We start from the raw sequence: 21605 nt of genomic DNA, 5'->3' as shown, positions 1-21605 counted from the left end.
GAATTAGCTTCTTGTTTTAAAATTAGATTCTATTCACTCTGAAGGAAATTCTCAGTAAAGTAAATCATTATGCTTTGGGGACTGCCCATTTTCCGTTTTTTCATATACTATTTAAACCAGTCATTCCTTATTCTTTTTTCTTTTTTCAAGATGGGTAGCACGTATTCTTGGAGTCAACCGTATTGTCGAGAGCTATTTCCAGGTACATAAGACCTTTTCCAAAATCGGCGCCTCTGGTGCGACTTTTCATAATGTGAAATGGGATGCAAAGACACAAACAAAAGCAAATAGTTGTAGGGCAAAAATGGAGACATTTGCTTGGCTTGTCGCCCTCGTGATCACAAAGAACATATTCTTTTACATTGATTCCATTACTACTGGATTACAAGGTAATTAGTAAAACCACCCACGCACTATTTTCTCCTATATGTTCCAATCCACTATTTTGTTCAGCATTCCAAGGAAATATTAGTGGCATTATTTTTTAAATTTGTATTATTGCATGTTTGTTATTTCTTTACAGACAAAACACCTAAAACTTAAATTGCGCCTTTTTACTCTTTTTGGCAGCTTCCTCGTTGTCCATTGTCGAAGCTTATTTAGAGATCAGCAACGTAATTGAAACTTTGAAAGGGGTGAAACTCAACGATGACCATTACCATCACTTGTGGTACACTGAAGCTGTCGAGCTTGCTGCAAAAATTGGTATTAATCCGAAGTGTCCCCGCGTTATCAGTGGCAATATGAAACATTGTGATGGTACACCTACCAGTACTGAAGAAGAGTATTTTAGACGAACGATCACCGTGAAATGCTTTAACGAGGTAAATTTCATTTTAAAATATCACAACATTTTCAAAATATTGTAGAAAATATGCTACCCTTAAGGGAACTAATTTTCGGGGGATCGAATTTTACTTTTATTGTAATTTTTGTCTACTGTGAAAATTAGTTCCGCGAAATGTAAATTTTACTAGAAATCCTTAAAACCTCTAGGAAAATGAGAGAATTTAGGTAAAAAACGGGTGTCTATCGCGAAATTTAGTTACACAAAAACGCCAATTTCGTGTCCCCGCAAATGAAAAGTAAAAAACAATTTTACGAGTGAACAATTTTATTTTATTATTTTTGCTGTTTTTCCTTGGACCTCCTGTTGTTGAGCCATGTGGAAATCTAGTATTAAAGAAATTAAATTAAAGGTAACATAGCAGCCAATACCTTAAGGGAAGAAATTTTTGCCGAAGAGATTTTCGCGGAATTTGGTTTCGCGGCTCAGGCTTTCAAAATTAAAACATTTCGCGGAATTTTATTTATGGAGTTTCATTTCGCAGATGTGACACCCAAAACCGCGAAATTAAATTCTGCAATATTTTCTTCCCTGGAAGTATCTTAAGGCTCGGTAGTAAGCAATTCACGCCCTAAATTGATAAAAATATTAAATTAAGCTTCAGACTTCAAAACTCAATCCACTTCGTTATCTTGGGACGTTAAAATTCACCACGTTCGCCAATCGATTTTAAATATTCATGCCCCAGTCGATATTTGCTTCCTATTTTTCACATTCCAGCCAGCTCAGTAAAGAAGTGTTATCAATAAAATAAGTTAGAATTTTACCAGTTTTTCGGTCAGCTTTATTTGACCAGCCAAGATGGTTGCCGCCTCCGTTGATATAAATTTATTTTTGGCATAAACTGCCTCTAATGCTGAAACAGCACCAGGTGGATGACTGCTTACAACGTTCTTTGATGCATGTGGTATACTACGCTGGGAAGATTTTGCCAGAAAATAAATGTTAGATTACAGCATATTTTGGAAGGGCGGGAGTCTTATCTCCCCCTTCTGGGCATTCCACCCCTTCCAGTCAGTCAATCTCCAAAAATGGATGGCGTCCGTCTTCACAAAATCTAGTAGTGGCAATGGAGCTAAATTGAAACCCCGATTTATTATTAGCTAGCAAGAGAATATATCAGTACTGGAGAAAACAAAGCATACACTGGAGTAAACTTACAACGTTCAATTGATGCAGCTTTTTCGACGAGAGCTGCTTGTGCTGCCTTGTTGTTTAAAAAGGCCTTCAACTCGCGCCAAACTTTTTTCCCGAGCTCAGTTGATGGGTTATGTTTGATCTTCTGATTCAGAAGATCGGAGAATGTGCTTGGCCTTCTTTTCACAATTTCTTCCGCAGACAACTTACCGCTTATGTTTGGGTGCCGTTCTGACCACTGATTGGTGTCCAATTTTAATTGAGCAATGTCCAAGTCAGCCTACAAGAAAAATATTTTTAAAACCTTTTTCCTGACTTTGGACAGCTTCGAAATAACGACGAAAATACTATATTTAACCCTATTAATCCCAGGCTTTTAGGGGCGGTTCAGAACTAGAGGACGAACGTGCGCAACGCACTGGGCTCAACTTCAGTAGCTTCAAATTATTCATATATATGCCCAATTGTAGACCCCCATATATTCACCCAAGTGTTCCAAATTTCAGCCAAATTCAACAATTTTTGAAGTCTCCAGGCTGTCCCAAAGTTTCAGCCTCGTTTTGGCGAAAAACTCGTCCCCATGCCCCAAAAATCAATGAATGAAAAAAATGATATTCACCCAAGGAAGAAGTGTGCCAAATTTCAGCCAAATCCGACAATTTTTAAAGTCTCGCTCCAGGCTGCCCCAAAGTTTAAAACAATAGAAAAAGGGACGTCTTGGGTGGAAAAAAACAGAAAAGTTGCATAATTTCGTGAAGTCATTGCAGTGGTGCATATCATGAGAGACGGACCGTGCAACTTCACTTGGAAATAAAAACAAAAACTTAATTCTTCAACTTCAAAATCTTCTTGATCGTCTACTTCACCTTCCCGTTCGTCAAATGATCTTTTTGTTGTAAATTCAACATCTTCATCTGTCAAAAACTCTTGAATTTCGTTCAAGGTCTGTTCGTTAACTTCTTCTGTTGTGATTTTATACATCTTTGAGATTTCTGAGATTTTTCGTCCACACAGATTGACAGAGAAAGGCACAAAAGACAAGAGAAACTCGCCCTCGAACAAAAATAATAAAAACGTCGTTTTTCACAACGTTCGAATGTTTAACAAATAAGGATAATAGTACTCTCCTTCGCACATAAAAGTGTTTTTAGCTTTTTCTCTTTGCAATCATTTCGCATTCGAATTACGCAATAAAGAATAAAATAGTTCTCTTCCATGGTGATGTTTTTGCTATTTTTGATCACTTGTTGAAACGTGGTTTTTGATAACACACGACGGACGAAGTTATACTTATAAAAATGTTGTACAGAATCGAGTTTAATGCTCTTGTGAAGGGGTATCATTTGTGTAAATTTTCGGTGGAAAAGAATGAATCTTTTGTTATCAAACAAATTGATTGTCCTTATGGAACAAATGGAAAAGCCTTTCGCGTTATAGATCGGAGAGGAACCCTTGGACACTTGGAAAAAAGGATCTCAGATATTTTGGAAGTCTTTTGGGACCTAGGTATTAATCTCACATGGTAAGAAACATTTTCGATATAAAGTCTAGCCTACACTGTAAAGATAGGAATTCAGGAAGATGAATAAAACTTTGGGACATGCATTTTAATTCTCTATTTCATTCATCTCCGGTAATGAATGCTGCAGAAGATGAAAAATTTTATTTCTTAAGCATTTTTACTTTATAAGAAACAAACCACGCACCCACATTCCCACGCTCTGTAATATTTTAAAAGAATTACTCTTAGGTGCCATATAAACTGGCCCATCCACTTGTTAATCTTTCGATTTTTTCCGAACCCCCCCCCCTGACCTTATTAGGACCCCTTCCCCCGTTTATTAATTTTTGAAAAAATTCCCAGCTACCAAAAGGAAAGTTCCTTGTTTTACTCTGAAAAGCCTAAATTTAGTCTATTTTGACCCTTTTTACTAGGGTTTTTTTTAAGGTCTAATTTTCCAACAGGGGGAGCCTGTAATTAGGTCCCCCCCGTTTATTCGAACCCCCCCCCCGTTTATTTGGCACCCAAGAGTAACTGTTTTGCCAGATTATTAGTGGGGGCGTACGGTATTTAGGAATAATTGCGGAAATCGACCCTTTTTTCTTTGGAATTTCGGAAATCAGGCAAAATTCCTTCAATATTTCGGAATTCTGTTGTTTCGAGATCCATGCACTTTTGCTTCGAAATTTCGGTGTTATAAAGTTTTTATCCCGCTTTTTCGGAATTCATACATGAAAAATCAAATTTGATGAATAATCAGTCAAAAAGAAGAAAAATACCCCAAAAATCGGTATCGGAATAGCAAGTATTTTTTTACGGAATTCCGGAAATTTTTGCAAAATCATTCAGTATTTCGGAAATCTCAAACCTCGTACGCCCCCTTATTATTTCACAGCGAAACTGTTGGCCTTCCAGCGAACGATCCAAAAGGAAGATGGCGTGAAGGTGGTTGGGTTCATGTCCCCGTAAAAGTATCAATGGTTTTTGCTCAAGCGATCAGTGATAAAAAGAAGACATTGACAGATGCAAATATTTCATTCGAAGTACATAACTTGTAACAGCTTTTTGTAATAATTTGCAAACTCAATATATACTTTTCTTATAAAATGAACAAATAACATTGACAAATTGTTTAACTTTTTGAGTGAAATTCTTCGGTTTAATCGAAAGAATGCGGAGGGGAGCAACCTCGTACCCAGGTTCATAGGCTTTCTAACACTTTCTGTTAGCATCAGTCAACGAGATTAGATAGTTTCTAAGTTAATTCACACGAAAATTTTTAAATCTCTCTACGACGCAATGAAATGTATATTTTCTCCAGAATATGTCTTTAATGGCTTAGCAAGGGCCCGTCCACATAGTACGTACGCACTAAAATGTCAAAAATCGAATACCCCATCCCTCCCTGTACGCAAGCGTACGCAAATATTGCTACACCCCCTTCTGGTAAGTTATGTACTCGTTTCAGTTTATTAAATTTCTGTCCGCAAAAGGTTTTACGCCTAAATGATCAAATTCCGGTTAAAAAATGGTATAATTTATGAATATTTTTTTCTCTCTAACATAATTTGTTTGTTCTAGCAATATAAATAATACAATAGATAAAAATGCACGATATTCACACAAAACTTTTTCAACAACTTAAAAACCTGGGCCATGAAAATGATGTAGTAATTGACTTTGTTGATGAAAAACGGTAAAACTGAAATTCGTATGCATGCAGGGAAGCGACGAGATGCCCGTAAAAGGCTGGGTGAGCAAACTAAAGACCCATTCAAACCAGAGAAGACATCAAATAAAGTGTGGTTGGTACATCGATAAAAAAAACATGATCCAGACTGTCAACAAGGGTGGTTTTTTTTTACGTAAACTTCTTTTTTCCGTATGAGATCTCCATTAATTTACGGCATCATAAATTCACTTAATGAAGTGGGAGAGAGCCTCAGTGTGTCTATGAGTTTATTACTAGTTACAGTCTTTGCGTGATGTAAAGTTTCTAATATTTTTTCCCGTTCTTTCAACTTTAGGTTGAACAGATATTCGCAGCTTCTTTTCCAATACAAAAAATTCACGGCAAAGAACAAGACCACGACCAGAACCAGAACCAGAACTAATACCGGAACCACCCGACGACAACGGTCAAGACGAAAATATTGCTCTAGAACTCACGGCATCAAAGGTACTTTGTTTTAATTAAGGTTTCCTTAGTATAAAATTTAGATTTTAATTGAGGCCCCTAATAATCCAATCTTGGTGAATTGACCCATTCGTCAAAATTTCTTCCCGCCAAAATTTCTTCTCTTAAGGTACTCCCCTCAAGGAATTACCATTACGATAATATTTCATTCAAACTTACCTTAGATGGCTGCTGACAAAATTCGCGTGCATGAAATTAAAACTGGCGAGATACTAGGGAAATTATCTCATCAGCAAGCTATCGAGAAACGAAATAATGAGCATACTAATACAAAAAGGGAGTTACAATTTGTGAAAACGCAAAGTTGGAAGTCGAGTTGGAAAGTTCGAGAAAGAAACAAAAGATAACTGAGCTGGTATGCGAAGTTACCAGAAAGGAATCTGCCAACAAACTTGTTATGATCATAGGAGATTTGAAAAGACAACCATTTTCACCAGACGTGCGTCACATTGTTTCAATCTTGGAGATTGAGAAACAAACACGAACATCTAGTTTGGATGGATATCTTGCATACATGGCTGAACAAGCTGAAAGAAAGGTGGGCCAAATTTTCATTGCTTTGATATTTTAACCCCTTCTTTACCAGAGGTTTTGCACTTCTTTCAAAAAAAAAATCACAATTTTTTTGCCGATGCCTCACGCATGCAAGCTTAGTAGAGACGGCGCCAAAACCAGCCTATTTTCTTCAAAATTTTATGCTATAGAGCAAATTTAGAGTTTTAAATATTATTTTCTTTGGGTTAAGTGAGTTAAGTAAACCAAGTCGAAACAGCTGATATCGTATTCTATATATGTTTAAATCGGCTTCTTTTGATGTATAAATGACCCAATGGCATACTTTCACGGGTGCACCAAAAAAAAGTATACAACTTTGTCGAGATATTGTGAGCTTCAGGACTTAAATTTTTTGTTCATTCTTTTTTTATTGTATAGAGGATGCTTTAACTTGAATTCTGAGCTATCATACATTAAGTTTGAAAAAGTAGTTCGAAAGTTATTTCCAAAAAACTGACTTTTTTTCCATGTCAAAATTTCAAAAAATCATTAAAAACAGCGAGCAAAATTTTCTCTTGACACTTCCCTTCTTTACACATTAAAATATCAAAAAAATACAATTTTTCAACAAAACTCGTTGCGGAATTAAGGAATATGGTAAAACAAGCTATTTCCACGTGGGATAATATTTTTGGAAAGGCTGAAAGATTTTTTTGGAAATCTCTAAGAGAGGTTTTGATGCTATGTGAGAAATTTTTTGAAAAACGTCAGATGCTTCTTAGAGCCTTGTTCTGATCCCATTAAAATGCAAACAAGTGCTACCAAAGGGATTACAATTTTGAGAATTTGGAGACAAATCCTAAAATTAAAAAGTAAAAGAATACATGCTGTACGAAATGCAACAATAGAGCAAAGCAAACGTGGGAAGTTTGTCACATATGGCTGTTATCAGACTGCCGAAATTTTGTTTTCAGCATTATCTTACCATAAGTTAGCCATGTTTGCTCATTTTAAAGATTTGTCACCTTCAGTTTTGTCCCCTTTTAAATCAGGAACGAAAACTACAGAAAGGTTGATAAGTGATCTTCAAGGTAAAACAAATGCACTTCAATCTTTGGATTCTCAGCCTGTTTTATCTGATCTTTTTAACAAACTCTCAAAGATCCAAAGTAACCATTTGACAGAAGATAGATTGAAGGCCGGCAGAGCCACAAAACAAAATACAACAAACAGAAGAAGACTGAATGATAAATTGACCCAAGTCGCCTTGGGTCCTTATAAATATCCAAAAACCTTTGACGAATTTCGAAAATCCTTGATTTCAGCCCACAAAAAAGGTGAAAAAGAGGGAATAGAAATTTATCGTAAACTTTGTCCTGATGGTATTGCATATATTGAGTCCAATGACAAAGTCAAAACATTTAGTTTTCTCTATTGTGATGAAAAGGTTCCTCAAACAAATCAATTAAATGGGTTTGTTGATCCATTTCGTCCTTCTCTTTCATGATCTCGGCAAATCGTTTTCCTATAAAATAAAATATTGTTCAATTAAAACTGGTGGAAAAATAATGTTGTGTGCACTCATTTACACGTGTCATGTGTTTTTCTTGTCGACTTTTTCGCAAACTTCCTAGTCATGTCTGTTGTTGTTTGACATATTATATTATTTTTGTTAAGAGGAAAGATAATTCCTAAATTCAATATACTCGCTCAACTATATTCAAAATAAACTGTAAATGTGTCTGCACTTCCTGAAAAGTACTGTCATCACTCGATACGTTATGTCTCTTTTACAACAGCTTCTTGTCAAAGAGCGAGGACAAAAGTCAAGTGCTTTGGTTATTATTATCTACCCATACACGTACGTATGCAATAAATTTTTATTAAAAAAACTTTACATACCCATATTTCTCTGAAGGATTTGTATATATCTTCATCACAGGGATCTGGGTGCTCATCATCTAAATAATCAAAGATATTTATGAAAAATAGGATATTTTGTTCCAAGTATTCATGTCAAACAAGAAGTCTTAGTTTCACGAGAAAAGATAGAGAAAGCTCAAAACTTCAGAAACAAAATTAAAAACAAAATATATTTTACCAATTTCATCTAGCTTTTCATCATCGTACAGGGAATCTAAATATTGTAAACAAATAGAATTTATTGAAATGTTTTTTTCAGCTTTATGAAACCTGATAAGCCATTCATTAGGATGTATTTTCCGGCAATGAAATGATGAATATTTTTTGCTATATTTTTGAAGAAATTTTTAAAAAAGATGTCAAACAGTCTACTTTTAGATCGAGTAAATGAAAGAAACACTTACCATAGTGTTCAGTGAACCATTGTGCCTTGCGGCTGCTTATTCCAAAGTGTGCTACCATAAAGAATTTGTAGCACACAGGCTCCAACACGTCGAATCGATATTTAAAATTGACGTCAAAGGTGTCATCAATGCTGGAGATTAAGTGATTTACTTCCCCTTCTGGTAATTCATCTAAAAATGAATAAAATTTACTTTAAATGCACTCACTGTTTCTTCTTTTGACTATTATTTTTCAATGATAAACCATAGAATATCTCTAGGGAAATTGGATACCATTTTTTGTTAATAAAAATTTGTTGAAATTAGAAAATTAGTTGATTAAAAAGTAAAAAGATACAAAGACATATTGATTAATATTTCTCAATTGACTTTTGAAACAACATACATGCTCTCCAATATCCCAAATCGTGGATTGTTAGCTGCTTTGATCCACGGAAATGCTGTTGTGTTTTGTGAAAGATTTCATCCTATACACATTTTGACTGCTTTACCATAACTTTTTCCAGTTTCTTCTTGAGAAGTTCCCACAAATTATTAGAATCCTGCAATGTCACTTTCTTCAACTTTTGAGCAACTTCTTTGAAATGAGTGACATTCATGGGAATTTCTATATTTGAAAATAAAAAACAATAAGGAATTCATAAAAAGACGCTTTGGAGCATAATTATGAAAATACACATTTTCAGGAAACAACGAAACTTTGAATAGTTGGATGACACATTTTCAAACTACAGGTTTTGAAAGTCAAATACTTTTATTAATGTATTTCTAAACTAAACGCTTAACATCAAGGGTGTCGTAAAATTCTTCCGTTGGGGCGTTTGCATCTTAAAAAACAAAAAATCAGTATAGAGTAATAAAGTGCGGTTTTTCTTTATACCTAAACAAAATTTAAAATCTACCAAATAGGTACCTGATTTTTGAGATATTTTCACCATTCAGTTTTAAGGTCATCTTACCTATGGAATTATTATGAATGAATTCGGAACGTTTTCAGTGGGCAAATCTGTAAAATCGAATATTGTTGCTCAGGTTCAACTTTCGCTACATACAAGTTCTTTCTAACGCTCCTCTATAAAGGTTTCTCTAGAAAATTGTCGTTCACAGTAGGAGAAAAGGATATATTTTGTTGAAAATTGTTAGGTCCACCCTTTGTAAGTCTAAGTTAGGGATTGCCCCTAAGACGTTAGGCGTTCAACGTTCGACCCGTGTGCGTTATTCTTACCGTGTTTTATTGTTTTTTCAGCTGGTAGGGTGGTGCTGGCACAGTCAACAACAGCCACACGAAGGTCTGAAAATAATAGGGAATAACATTAACATTTGATAACTTCAACAGCTCAGAAAAAAGAATCTATGTAAACACAATTTAATTGACGTCAAATACGAAACTGAACGGTTGTCGTCTGAAAAATGCACAAAGATGGCGGAAAAAATTCAAGAAAATAATCAAAAATCACCATCAATAAACGACTTTTGCAGCCCGTCAAAGTGCATCATAAATGAAGAAAACGCACTAAAAGATACCCTACAATGCAGGAAGTGCCACCGTTTAGTCCATTATCTTTGTACAGAACTGCCACTTTACCAGATCCAGATATGCTTGTCATACAAATCAAGAAGTTTCCAGTGTCAAAACTGTACCAAAATCGCATCGCAGGTAATGGAAAGGTATAATTCAAATGAAATATCAAAAATTGAAGGATTCAAAAACGAAATCAAAGCCTGTGAGAATATAATGAAAAGGCAGGACGAAGAAATAAACAATTTGAAAGCACAAGACGTCAATGTTATGGTCAACGAAATGAAAGAAACTATCGACAACAGAATAACCACGCTTGAAAAGAAGATTGAAAACATCATCGAAAAGAAAGAAGAGAAAAGACCACCAATGAGCTACGCTAAAATCACATCCAAACACATTGAGAAAAACATTGGAGATGCGATTCGATAAGAAAAGCAGGAGGAGCAGCTGATTCGATCTACAGCACGCAACCTAATTTTTCATGGGATTGATGAATCGACAGATGAAACTGAAGAAGAAACAAAAATCGAGGACGAAGAATTTATCCATGACAAAATTATTGGTAAGCGGCTCCATCTGAGGAATATAAAGATTACCGAGACGCAGCGGGTCGGGAAATTTACGAAAGAAAGAGAAGATAAAGCGAGATACCGACCAATTAAAGTCACATTTACGAACGAAAAGGACAAGAACACAGTGTTGCAAGCAATAACAAAAGAAAAAGGCTTTCCTTACCGAGTGACAGAGGATTTGACCAAAAATGAAAGACAGATAATTAAAGAATGGTGTAAGGAAGCCGAAAAAATGAATGCTAAAATCAAGGAAGACAACACAAAATGGAAAGTCCGGGGGAGCCCGCGAAAAAAACTCTATTTCAAAAAGATCATTGTAAAAATTACGAGCGGTTTATAGAGGCCCGTGTGTCTTCACGGTGGCCTGCAAACCTGTAAAGCTTTATCATTATTATTAATATTTGAGATATATTTTGATAATGTTTCGATAATGCACTATTTATAAAAGTTTTCCTTCTATCGAAGATAGATTAGGTACACTTTTTCTATTATAATATTAGAACAAGAACTAAAAAATAAGAAAAATTTAATATTAAGTCTCGATGGAATATCTTAGTAAACAATTTTGTAAATATCTTAATAAGAGAGATACACCTTTACTTACCGAGAAATTTTTCAAAGTCTTGCAAAACTTTCATTTTGCATTTCTGAAAAATTTGTCGCTTTCCAAGGCGTCTCATGGAAAACCAAAGTAATTTAGGTGAGACTTAGCAATAGAATCCGGTTTGATTCGATAAAACTTAGGTATAACAAGAGAAATTTTTAATGTATTATCATCGTTCAGGCTAGATTTAGGATGTGAGAATCTGAGTGGATCTGAAATTATCAATCCATGAAAATCAAAATAAAATCGTCGAAAATCGTAATTAAATAAAATGTTAAAAATATTTTATAAACATGGTATTGAGACCGCTTAAGCCCTAGAGGTAGTGATATAGGTTTATTTTACTTAAGTGTTAAGAGATATTCCTTTACTCACCGATAAATTTTTCAAATTTGTGCAAAGAAAATGTTTGTTCATCTGCGTGTTTGAAAAATTTTTCCGCTTTCAAAGATGTCTCGTCAAGGATTTCTGGTATAGAGGACTTAAAGATATACGTAGTTGAAAAAACTTAGAATTAGATTGTGTCTATATAAAGTAGTTTAATTTTAAGTAAAGAAGCTAAAGTTTAGGGCTTGTAAAAAGCTAATAGTCGTGTAACTAAAAGTCGGCCGAGAAAAAATATCTAGAAATATGTGATGTTCCCAAGAGAACTATCTTTTGCATTTCATTGACATTGACTTTCAAGTCCATTTTATCATTAATCAGTTTTTCAAATTTTTCATGGATTGATCCCATTGCCCCAATAACGATGGGTATCGTTTTTACTTTTGTCATGCCCCACAGTTGTTTTATTTCAATAGACAAATCAACATATTTTGTCACTTTCTCGTTTCGTTTCCGTGCGATGTTACAATCGAGTGGCACGGCAATGTCTATGATCTGTACCTCTCGTGTTCGTTTGTTGATGACGATGATATCAGGTTTGTTGTGCGCGACTCTTCTGTCCGTTTGGACAGGAAAGTTCCATAGGATCTTTACATCGTCATTTTCGAGTAGCGGTTCAGGGTCATATTGGTACCATTTGGAAGAGTTAGGTTGGATCATGGCGTGTTTTTCTGCAAGGAGGAGGTGTATGTATCGGCACACATTGTCATGGCGTTGGGTATATTTGGTTGGTGCAAGGACTGGGCATCCTGAGATGATATGGTGGATGGTTTCGGGTTTGGTCTTACAGGCTCTACAGGTGTCGTCATTGGTGGTTTTGAAGATATGTTTTTGGGTGTATTTGGTGGTTATTGCATTTTCTTGGATTGCGCAGATGGTTGATTCGGTAGTTCTTTTCAATGTGGAGGATCTTAGCCATGACAATGAAGCGTCTTTGTCGATGTGGGGTTGGTCTAGCGTGATGAAGAATTGTCCGTGCATGGGTTTTTCTTTGAGGATTTCGAGTTTTTGTTTGGAGCGTTTGGTTTTGACTCGCAATTTCAATTGTGGTTTTGTAAGTTCGTTTGCTTGGTTTTCGTCAATGTTGAGTTCTGCTAGGTACTTCTCAGCTTTTTGGTGGAGGGATTTTGCTCCTCTGTCGGTTTGTGACGTTGATACTAATATCATGAGATGTTCGGTGGAGTTTTTAAGGTATTTACTGTATTGAATGATTTGGTTTTTGTAGAGGTCTGTGATGTTGAGTAAACCTCTTCCTCCATTTCTACGTGGAATGTAGAATTATTATTATTATGTCATTATTATTATTATTATTATTATTATTATTAGAAAAATGATTCTGGGTTAGTTTTGCGACATGTATCAAAAGTCATGCGGCCGACCTTCCAGTGAACCCAAATAATGTTTTTATACAAATTAAGGATTTTTCTGAAATTTCGGAAGTTTTGGTGTATCTCTGTCGTGCAATTTTGTCAATTTTTAGCCTGAAAAGCGTGTGAAACAGCATAAATTTCATGAAGCTATAACAAGCTAGTCACGCTTTCTGGCAACTTGAATTTTTTTATTTTGGTCGAAAACACAATCCTTTACAGGATTGGATATGCAAAATGTTTTGCAAACCATATTTTGTACAGGCAAATATGTAAAAACTTTTGTCTGCCATAACAAACGCCATAACAAAACATCGATAATAGCAAAATGTCACAACAAATTTTTGCGCGCGCCTCTTAAACATTGAAAGGGCCTAGATACTTCAAAAATGGTTGGATTTGTTGAAAATTTACACGCTTATTCTTTGGGTGAATACCTGACTTAGGCAAATTAAGGCACGTCCAAAATTTTTCAAATTCACTCTAATTTTTTTCCACCGTTTCCATTTATCAACTATAATATCACTTCATACAACAAAAGAAGCGTATTAGAACGTAGATCAGCGGACTGGTTGTAATTTAATTAATTTTTTTTAGCCAAAAAAAATATTAGGCAATAACTTAAAATTGATGACGTCAGCAAAACTTGTTTTTTGAATAACTCCAGTTTGACAGATGGTATAAACATTAAATTTTTTCAGAGTAGAATCTGACAGGGTAGGTTTTCTATCAAATTTTTCTTCTGACACTCGAGTAAGTTATGGCATGTCTCAAAAACTGAAAATTACCATAATTTTTAGATCGCATTAGTCGACAGAAAATGACCAAAAAAATGACTGAACATGAAGGGTACTATGATGAAGTTTCTAACCTGATGTGTAACCTAATTGTTTTTTCGCTAATTTACGCGAAAAACCGTAAAAACTGATTATGACGTCATAATCGATGACGTCATAAAAACTAAAAATTAAATTTCTCAAGAATGGTCTATCCAATCGTCTTCAAACTTTCACCAAAGATGTATCTTACCAAAGTCGATCATTTGAAACATAAAATTTTCCGAAATTTTGATGTCGTCAGCAGAAATTAGGAAAAAAGAAAAAATCTTATTTTTTGCTGACGTAATCAGAATTTCGAAATAATTTTTTTTATGGTAATTTTAAGACATGCCATAACCCTGCTCGGGTTCTATTTTTCATCAAATTTAATTTCTGACAGGGTCGCTTTTTGAAACTCCAGCGGCACGTCCCTGTCGGTCGTCAAGGTCAGTGCCCCCCCCCGGGACATTTATCTTACTATCATTTCTCTGACAAGAAGGATTAGTTGAGAATGATGAATTAACCGACAGCAAACAACAGCTAGAATACGTTGAAATCGCCGGTTACACTCCTATCTTCAGACACCGAGGAAGTCGAGGAGGCGGTGTCGGTATCTACGCCAAAGATCACCTCCATTACCAACCTCGTAAGGACTTAACCAAAAATTCGACGCTAGAAATTCTCGCTGCTGAATTCCGTGGCCGAAATAAAAATACACCGTATCTTCTTGTTACCGTATACCAACCAAATTTCAAAGAAAAGGAAAAGTTACAATGGCTTCTGTCATCATACAATCTATTTCAACATGTAACGAAACCAACGAGACCCAAAACACAAACCCTCATCGACCATGTGATCACCAACATACCAAGTAAAGTCAGCCTCACCGACGTATTATCTACAGATGAAATAAGTGATCACGACACCCCCTACATTCTACTTAATATCAAGAAAGAACGTTTTGAACCTCGTTACAAATTCATTCGTGACGTCAGGAATCTTGACATGAACTCCTACGTCAATGAGATTTCTAATCTACCATTCAGTATCGTATATGCTTTTGATGACCGTGAAGACCAAATAGATATCCTTAATAATCTGATCCTCAGCTGCATCGAAACCCATGCCCCGTTAAAACGCATGAAATTAACACGTCCAATCGCACCATGCGTGATCCAGCAATCGAAACTTGTCGAGCTAAACTTGAACTTATTCGTCAGCAAGCTCGAATAGATCCACGACTCAAAGCTTTATACAAAGAGAGGCTTACTGAGTATAAAAAGACACTGAAACAAACCAAAAATAGCTTCTTCAAGAAATCTTTATCGTCTAAAGATCCTAAAGCTGTATGGAACACCATCCATCGAGTACTGAACAACCAAAGGTTAAGAATCAACCACCATCCCTCCGAGATGAATGAATATTATAGCAAACTTGCTTCAGAACTCACTGGTAAACCTAATGTAGAAGCAACGTTACCGCCCAACCTTGAGGCATTGAATGACCAAACCTCGTTCAAAATCCAACATACCACGTATGATCAAGTAAACCAAATTCTAAAGAATATAAAGAATGACTGCTCTTGTGACTCTGATAACATATCTATCAAGTTTGTTAAACCAATATCAGAGTTCGTCACATCACCACTCGTTCACATTATTAATAACTGTATCGACAAAAAAATCTTTCCTCGCCAATGGAAAGTGGCTCGAGTATGTCCAATTCCAAAGATTGATTCAGTTATAAAGATCAAAGATTACCGTCCTCCTATATCCGTACTTCCTGTACTTTCTAAAGTATTCGAGAGAGTTATCTTAGTCCAACTTAGCAAATTCATCGAAGACAAAGCACTTTACCACCAAACACAGTCTGGATTTCGTAAAGGTCACTCCTCCACCACAACCTTACTCGTAAAACTGAGGGATGATATCAAGAAAGCGGTGGTGGCGAAAAGTGAAGTTACCATATCCTAATAGACTACTCAAAAGCTTTCGATACTATTGATCACACCAATTTGCTTCTGAAATTACGAGACATGAATTTTTCCATTGATTCTCTGCAGTTATTGTCGAGCTATTTAAAAGACAGAAAGCAATATGTCCAAGTCGAAGATAAAACTTCATCAATTAAATCTATGTTTTTCGGAGTTCCACAGGGTAGTATACTAGGCCCTGTGTTATTCAATCTATATGTCGTTGAACTTTCCGACCAAATATTATCCAGTAGCATTCAGTATGCCGACGACACCACCCTCTATCGGCACTGCAAAGTTAGAGACTTATTGCAGACTATCAAGGAAATGGAGAAAGATGTCGAAAAAATCTTCGATCCTGGTCGAAGGATAGTAATCTACTTTTTAACAGTGATAAACTGCAACTTATCATCTTCCATTTAAATTGTATAAGGAATTACCCAAAGAATCAAAGTCTACTCTTTCGATGTCTGGGAAATCCATCGAACACAAAGTCAATGTCAAACTACTTGGAGTTCAACTCGACGAAAATCTTACTTGGTCGACACACATAAACGGTATCATTAAATCATCTCAAGGCACCCTACGCTCTCTTCGAAAATTCAGTCGTTTCACACCCTTTAGTGTACGTAAAACACTTGCTGAAACATTGATACTATCAAAACTGAATTACAGTAATGTTGTCTTTGCACAGATTCCGAAATACCAACTTGATCGGCTACAAAAAATTCAGAACATAGCAGCTGGTTACGTTCTATCGCGATATGCTACCCTACACGATGTGATTGAATTAAAATGGTTACCTGTGAAAGAGTATTTTGAGCTCAACACATCAAAAATTGTTCACAAATCCCGTCGTGATGCTAACCACCCACATTATCTGCGTGAAAGTTGAGTTTTGTGATCAAAGTAAGGGTCTTCGATCCACAGATAAAGAATCTTTGGTCAAAGTTGTAAATGATGGCACTTTCCAATGTCAGGCACGATGTTATGATGATTTGCCGGAAAATATTAAATCTTTAGAAACTCTAGATGAATTTAATTCAGAGGCAAAGAAATTTTATTTTGACAAATCATTAGCTCGCTCTTTGTCTCTATGATCATATTTTTTAGCTTAGAATTCTGTCCTTTTTCTAGGTTCAATTTTTTTCTACCAATTTCTGTCACTATTACAACACTTCGACCTTTGATTTTTTTAGATCTTAGATTAACTAAATACTAGCCGTATGCGCAGCGTCGCACGCTGCGTGTCCCAATCCAGTGAATCACTATACATCTAAAAAATTCTAACGGAAGAAAGAAAGCCGCCGATTGATGATTTGATTTTGATTTTAGGAAATAAGGGAGAAAAAAGATAACATTGCATTGCTATTTTTAACCACAATTAAATAAATGGCTTAGCAAAAGTATATTTTGAATCCTCTTAGCCATCGTGGCTAGCCATCGGGGTTGGACGTTCTAGGGTGACTTTGAAAGACTTTGAAAAGTTTTGAAAGTGATAGATAGGGAGCGGCTGGCTATTGTAAACAGAAAGTTTTAAAGAGCATCTGAATAAGAATTCTTTAAAATGACGAAAAAAAAATTGGGAAGAAGGTTGATTTTAACCCATCAAGCTCCAAACTTGGTGAATAGAAAATAGTATCTCGGGGTCTCAAAGTTAGTCTAGTCGTAGGAAATCTGCTTAAGGTGCAAAAAGATGATGGTTCAACGCCATGAAGAGGAGGCTTTTTTAGAGCTATGTTAGATTTTCGAAAACTTTTTACAAAACGTTGTAAAGTTGTAAACACACACGTTTAAGCGTATTAATATATAGATTGATTTTTTTTTTATCACAAAAATTTTTGCTGCTTTAGGCAGATATACACATTTAGACCTTTTCAACCACTTTAGACTCTTTGCCATTTTACTCAATATACTCATTACTCAACTCCGGTAGTTTCACTACTCTCAAGTCTTCATTCTAGCCTCGTTTAGCCTCTGGGTCGTTATAATCCTTTTTAAAGAGAGCAATTTGTACAAATTGAAGCCAAATACATGTGAAATAAAAATAAATAAAATAACCTTTATCATACGACAATCGATTACTGCTAATAAAGAAAGCTGACAAATTTACATTAGTGATTCCCACACATTCCCAAAACGTTTTCATTTAACAGTTTACAACACTTTGAACTTGCGGATAATTGTAGCAAAAATGAAAGAACTTAATTGACAAAGAACTAAAAAAAGTAAAAAAGAACCTAAGTATTTAGTCTATTCCATAGAAAACGCATCGATTTCTTACACTGCTCATAAATCCATCTGATCTAAATTACCTCTGCAACCTACAAAGCAGACAAATTTTTTTTATCCATATAATGTAAACTCCTCATAGAAGATAGTTTTACCCGGGGTGGGTACTTAAGCAAAATTTTAAGCTCATCCAATCATCGTAGTCTTATTTGACCCCTAGCGCACTACCGTCGACGAGCAAGGGTATCCAAGAATCGGATATTAGACCTTTCCCTGGCAAGAATNTTGCCGGAAAATATTAAATCTTTAGAAACTCTAGATGAATTTAATTCAGAGGCAAAGAAATTTTATTTTGACAAATCATTAGCTCGCTCTTTGTCTCTATGATCATATTTTTTAGCTTAGAATTCTGTCCTTTTTCTAGGTTCAATTTTTTCTACCAATTTCTGTCACTATTACAACACTTCGACCTTTGATCCCAAATTCCATTCTTACATTACTATCCTATTCTAGCAATCTTATGCCTATTTCAGTGATTTGAGTTTTGTGTTCTCTTTTGCTATTTTAAGTTAATAATTTATCTTAATTTATCATTATTTTATTTTTCTTAGATCTTAGATTAACTAAATATATTTTTTTTTTTTTATCACAAAAATTTTTGCTGCTTTAGGCAGATATACACATTTAGACCTTTTCAACCACTTTAGACTCTTTGCCATTTACTCAATATACTCATTACTCAACTCCGGTAGTTTCACTACTCTCAAGTCTTCATTCTAGCCTCGTTTAGCCTCTGGGTCGTTATAATCCTTTTTAAACTTATATATTTAATAAAAATTTATAACTATTTATTCTATTTATTCTTTTGTATTTTCATTTTCATTTTTAAGTTTAGGCGGAAGAGCAATTTGTACAAATTGAAGCCAAATAAATGTGAAATAAAATAAAAAAAAAAAAAATAAAATAAAATAGTACACTAGACACAGACATTTGAGAAATATCTGTCGGTTAAGCGTTTGATTAATACGGGAACTTTTTGGATTGGTTATGGATTAGTACGGCGGTACAATGTATAAAGTTAGATCGCCGCCAAAATTCAATCCTTCAAGTCGTCCCTTCCTACTAGAAGTTGTCCCGTTGCACTAGAAGTCCGCACGTCGCATTAGAAGTTCGCAAGTCCGAATCTTTTGGAAGTCGAAACATTCCAAATTTTAAGTCGAGTTGTTGCCTCAGAAGTTGAATCGCCGCAAATTTCGGCAGTCGACTCATCCCAAAGAGTTGGACTCTAGGCTATTCCGAAAAAAAACTTTATTTCTTCGTAAATCAAAAATCCAAATATTGTGGAGACAATGTTATGTTCGTGTTATGTGCAATGTGAATTTATATTTATATTTTTATCTCCATAAACATACCTGATGGATGACATGAACACTTATGAAAACAGTTAAACGTACATGATTGGAACATCTACCAAGTTCCGACGAGTTAACTTCTGATAGGAACCACCAGAAACTTGGTATGGTTCGACTTAAAAGAATTACGACCTGCGAACTTCTAGTGCGACGGGACGACTTGAAGGATCGAATTTTGGCGGCGATCTAACTTCATAACAATGATAGCCAGACCCGATATATCTACAGCTAAATTCAAATTTCATTGCTGTGTAGAGAGGTACCACAAAACGGAAACGTTAGATAAAACCGAAATACACCGGTGTAGTGCCAAAAAACAAATAGAATTACATGTTTTTTTATAAGCATAACGCTTATAAGCATAAGAAGGCTCAGATTTGCAGAATTTCTAAGCATAACATAAGCATATATGTCAGCCTAAAATATTTTTCAAGTGGTAATTTTTATCTGTTTTTGTTTCATTTTTAACTGGTTTGGTAGAGGTCAAGTAAAAAATAAGACATTCCACGGCTAGCTACATTCCACTGCTCCCAAAATCTGAACAAGTTTTCTACAAAATTTCTGAAAAAAATTTCTTAAAAAACATGGCTCGGGGTGAATCATAAGCATAATTCTTAAGCATATAATAAGCATAAACTATGCCTGGATGCTTTGAGAACTTAAGCATACACGAGCCTGACCAAGGGGCATACACTTGCTTATAAAAAAAAACATGTAGTAGTTTTCATCAAAAAAGAAAAAAAAGTACCCAAAGATATTCGTGCTCGGTTCACTCGCCTGATTTTTCAAAAGGCATTTTACATTTCAAAAGGGGCGCCAAATTCCAACTTTCAAAAATTGTCGCCTCCGCAATTTATTGGTCGACCTGCACCACGCTTCTTGTACGGTGTAGGATGAGGGGAGGTAGGTAGGTGTCGAGGTACTATTTAGAAAATTGCATGACCGGGGTTAGATTGTTCGGTATAATGATCGTGCATGAGGTTCTACTCCTCATCACGTATTTTAAAAATTATATGAACAATTAAGTTTTAATCCATGGTTTATCATTGTTGTTGCTGAAGTAAAGTTGTTGAGTTCGTGGGCTTTCTTGGTCTATACTGAATCTACTTTTCAATGATATATATAACTCATCCTTGTTTGCATTTTTCCATCTACTTTTTGATTTTGTACAGGATATTATCAAACATGTTTTTTTTTATGAGCAGGTGTATATATGCCCCTTGGTCAGGCTTGAGTATGCTTAAGCTTTCAACACGTCCAGGCATTTTATAGTCTAATCCAGGCATAGCATATGCTTATGAATTATTATGCTTTTGATTTACCCAACCCAATTTTTTATAAAATCTCAGAAATTCTGTCAACATTCGATTCAAAAGGCGTTCAGATTTTTGGAGCAGTGAAATGTTGCTAATCGTGGAATGTCTTTTTTTACTTGACCACTTCCAAACCTGAACAGAATAGAAAAAGATTGACCACGTGAAAAATATATCAGGCTGACGTATATGTTTATGCCATGCTCAGGAAATCTGCAAATCCGAGCCTTCGTATGCTTATAAGCGTTATGTCTATAAAAAACATGTAACTTATGTTGAGGAAATGAGTAGTCTTACTAAACCCAATTATCACACTTTACAAGGTTATGCGAGAAGAAAGTAAAAAAAAACAAGAAAATTATACCCCATACTGTGGTACTCGGTGCCGTGCTATAACTTTTTTTACTCACGCAGGCCACTTTCGGATTTATTTACTTGATTTTGTTCCTACGAATAAGAAAAAGAGTTTTAGGGGATACAAGAATGAATAGAAAGTAAAAGATTGCTTTTTTTGTGTGTCTTCTCTTCCAATAATTTGAATAAATTTCTCTATCTTTAACATAATTTATAATTATTTTTCTATGTAGGTCACGAAACAAGAAAGAAACTGAGTGAAAATAAAAAAAGTCAAAATCATCAATAATGGGACACACATTATTACACGTCGACTCAATATGGTAAAAAAAAAACTAAAAAATATTTGAAACTACTGAAAATATGACATTTTCGGAATAAAAAATCCGGAAAAATTAAGCGTTCATATTGTGGGAATAAAAAAATTGCCGACAACACCTTCTACGTATAATAAGTTTTTCTAGTGAGGAGCAACATAAAGGTTAATCAGACTCATTGTAGGGAAATTGTTGCTGCTCTCTTGGAAAACATTAACGGTGGATGGTAAATTT

General features: G+C 35.2%; 1 protein-coding gene across 1 annotated transcript; it reads left to right on the top strand.

The window, feature by feature from the left end:
- Window positions 1-16209: 16209 nt before the first annotated feature.
- On the top strand, window positions 16210-16638 carry LOC136816560 (uncharacterized). Its single transcript, XM_067072902.1, has one exon. It carries the CDS (start codon window positions 16210-16212, stop codon window positions 16636-16638), a length of 429 nt encoding a protein of 142 aa, XP_066929003.1.
- Window positions 16639-21605: the final 4967 nt, after the last annotated feature.

The sequence above is a fragment of the Clytia hemisphaerica genome, unplaced genomic scaffold, assembly GCF_902728285.1.
Source record: "Clytia hemisphaerica strain Z4C2 unplaced genomic scaffold, Clytia hemisphaerica genome assembly, whole genome shotgun sequence".
Lineage (NCBI taxonomy): Eukaryota > Metazoa > Cnidaria > Hydrozoa > Leptothecata > Clytiidae > Clytia > Clytia hemisphaerica.
The sequence above is the reverse complement of the archived record's forward strand: the minus strand, read 5'-3'. Positions and strand labels throughout refer to the sequence as shown.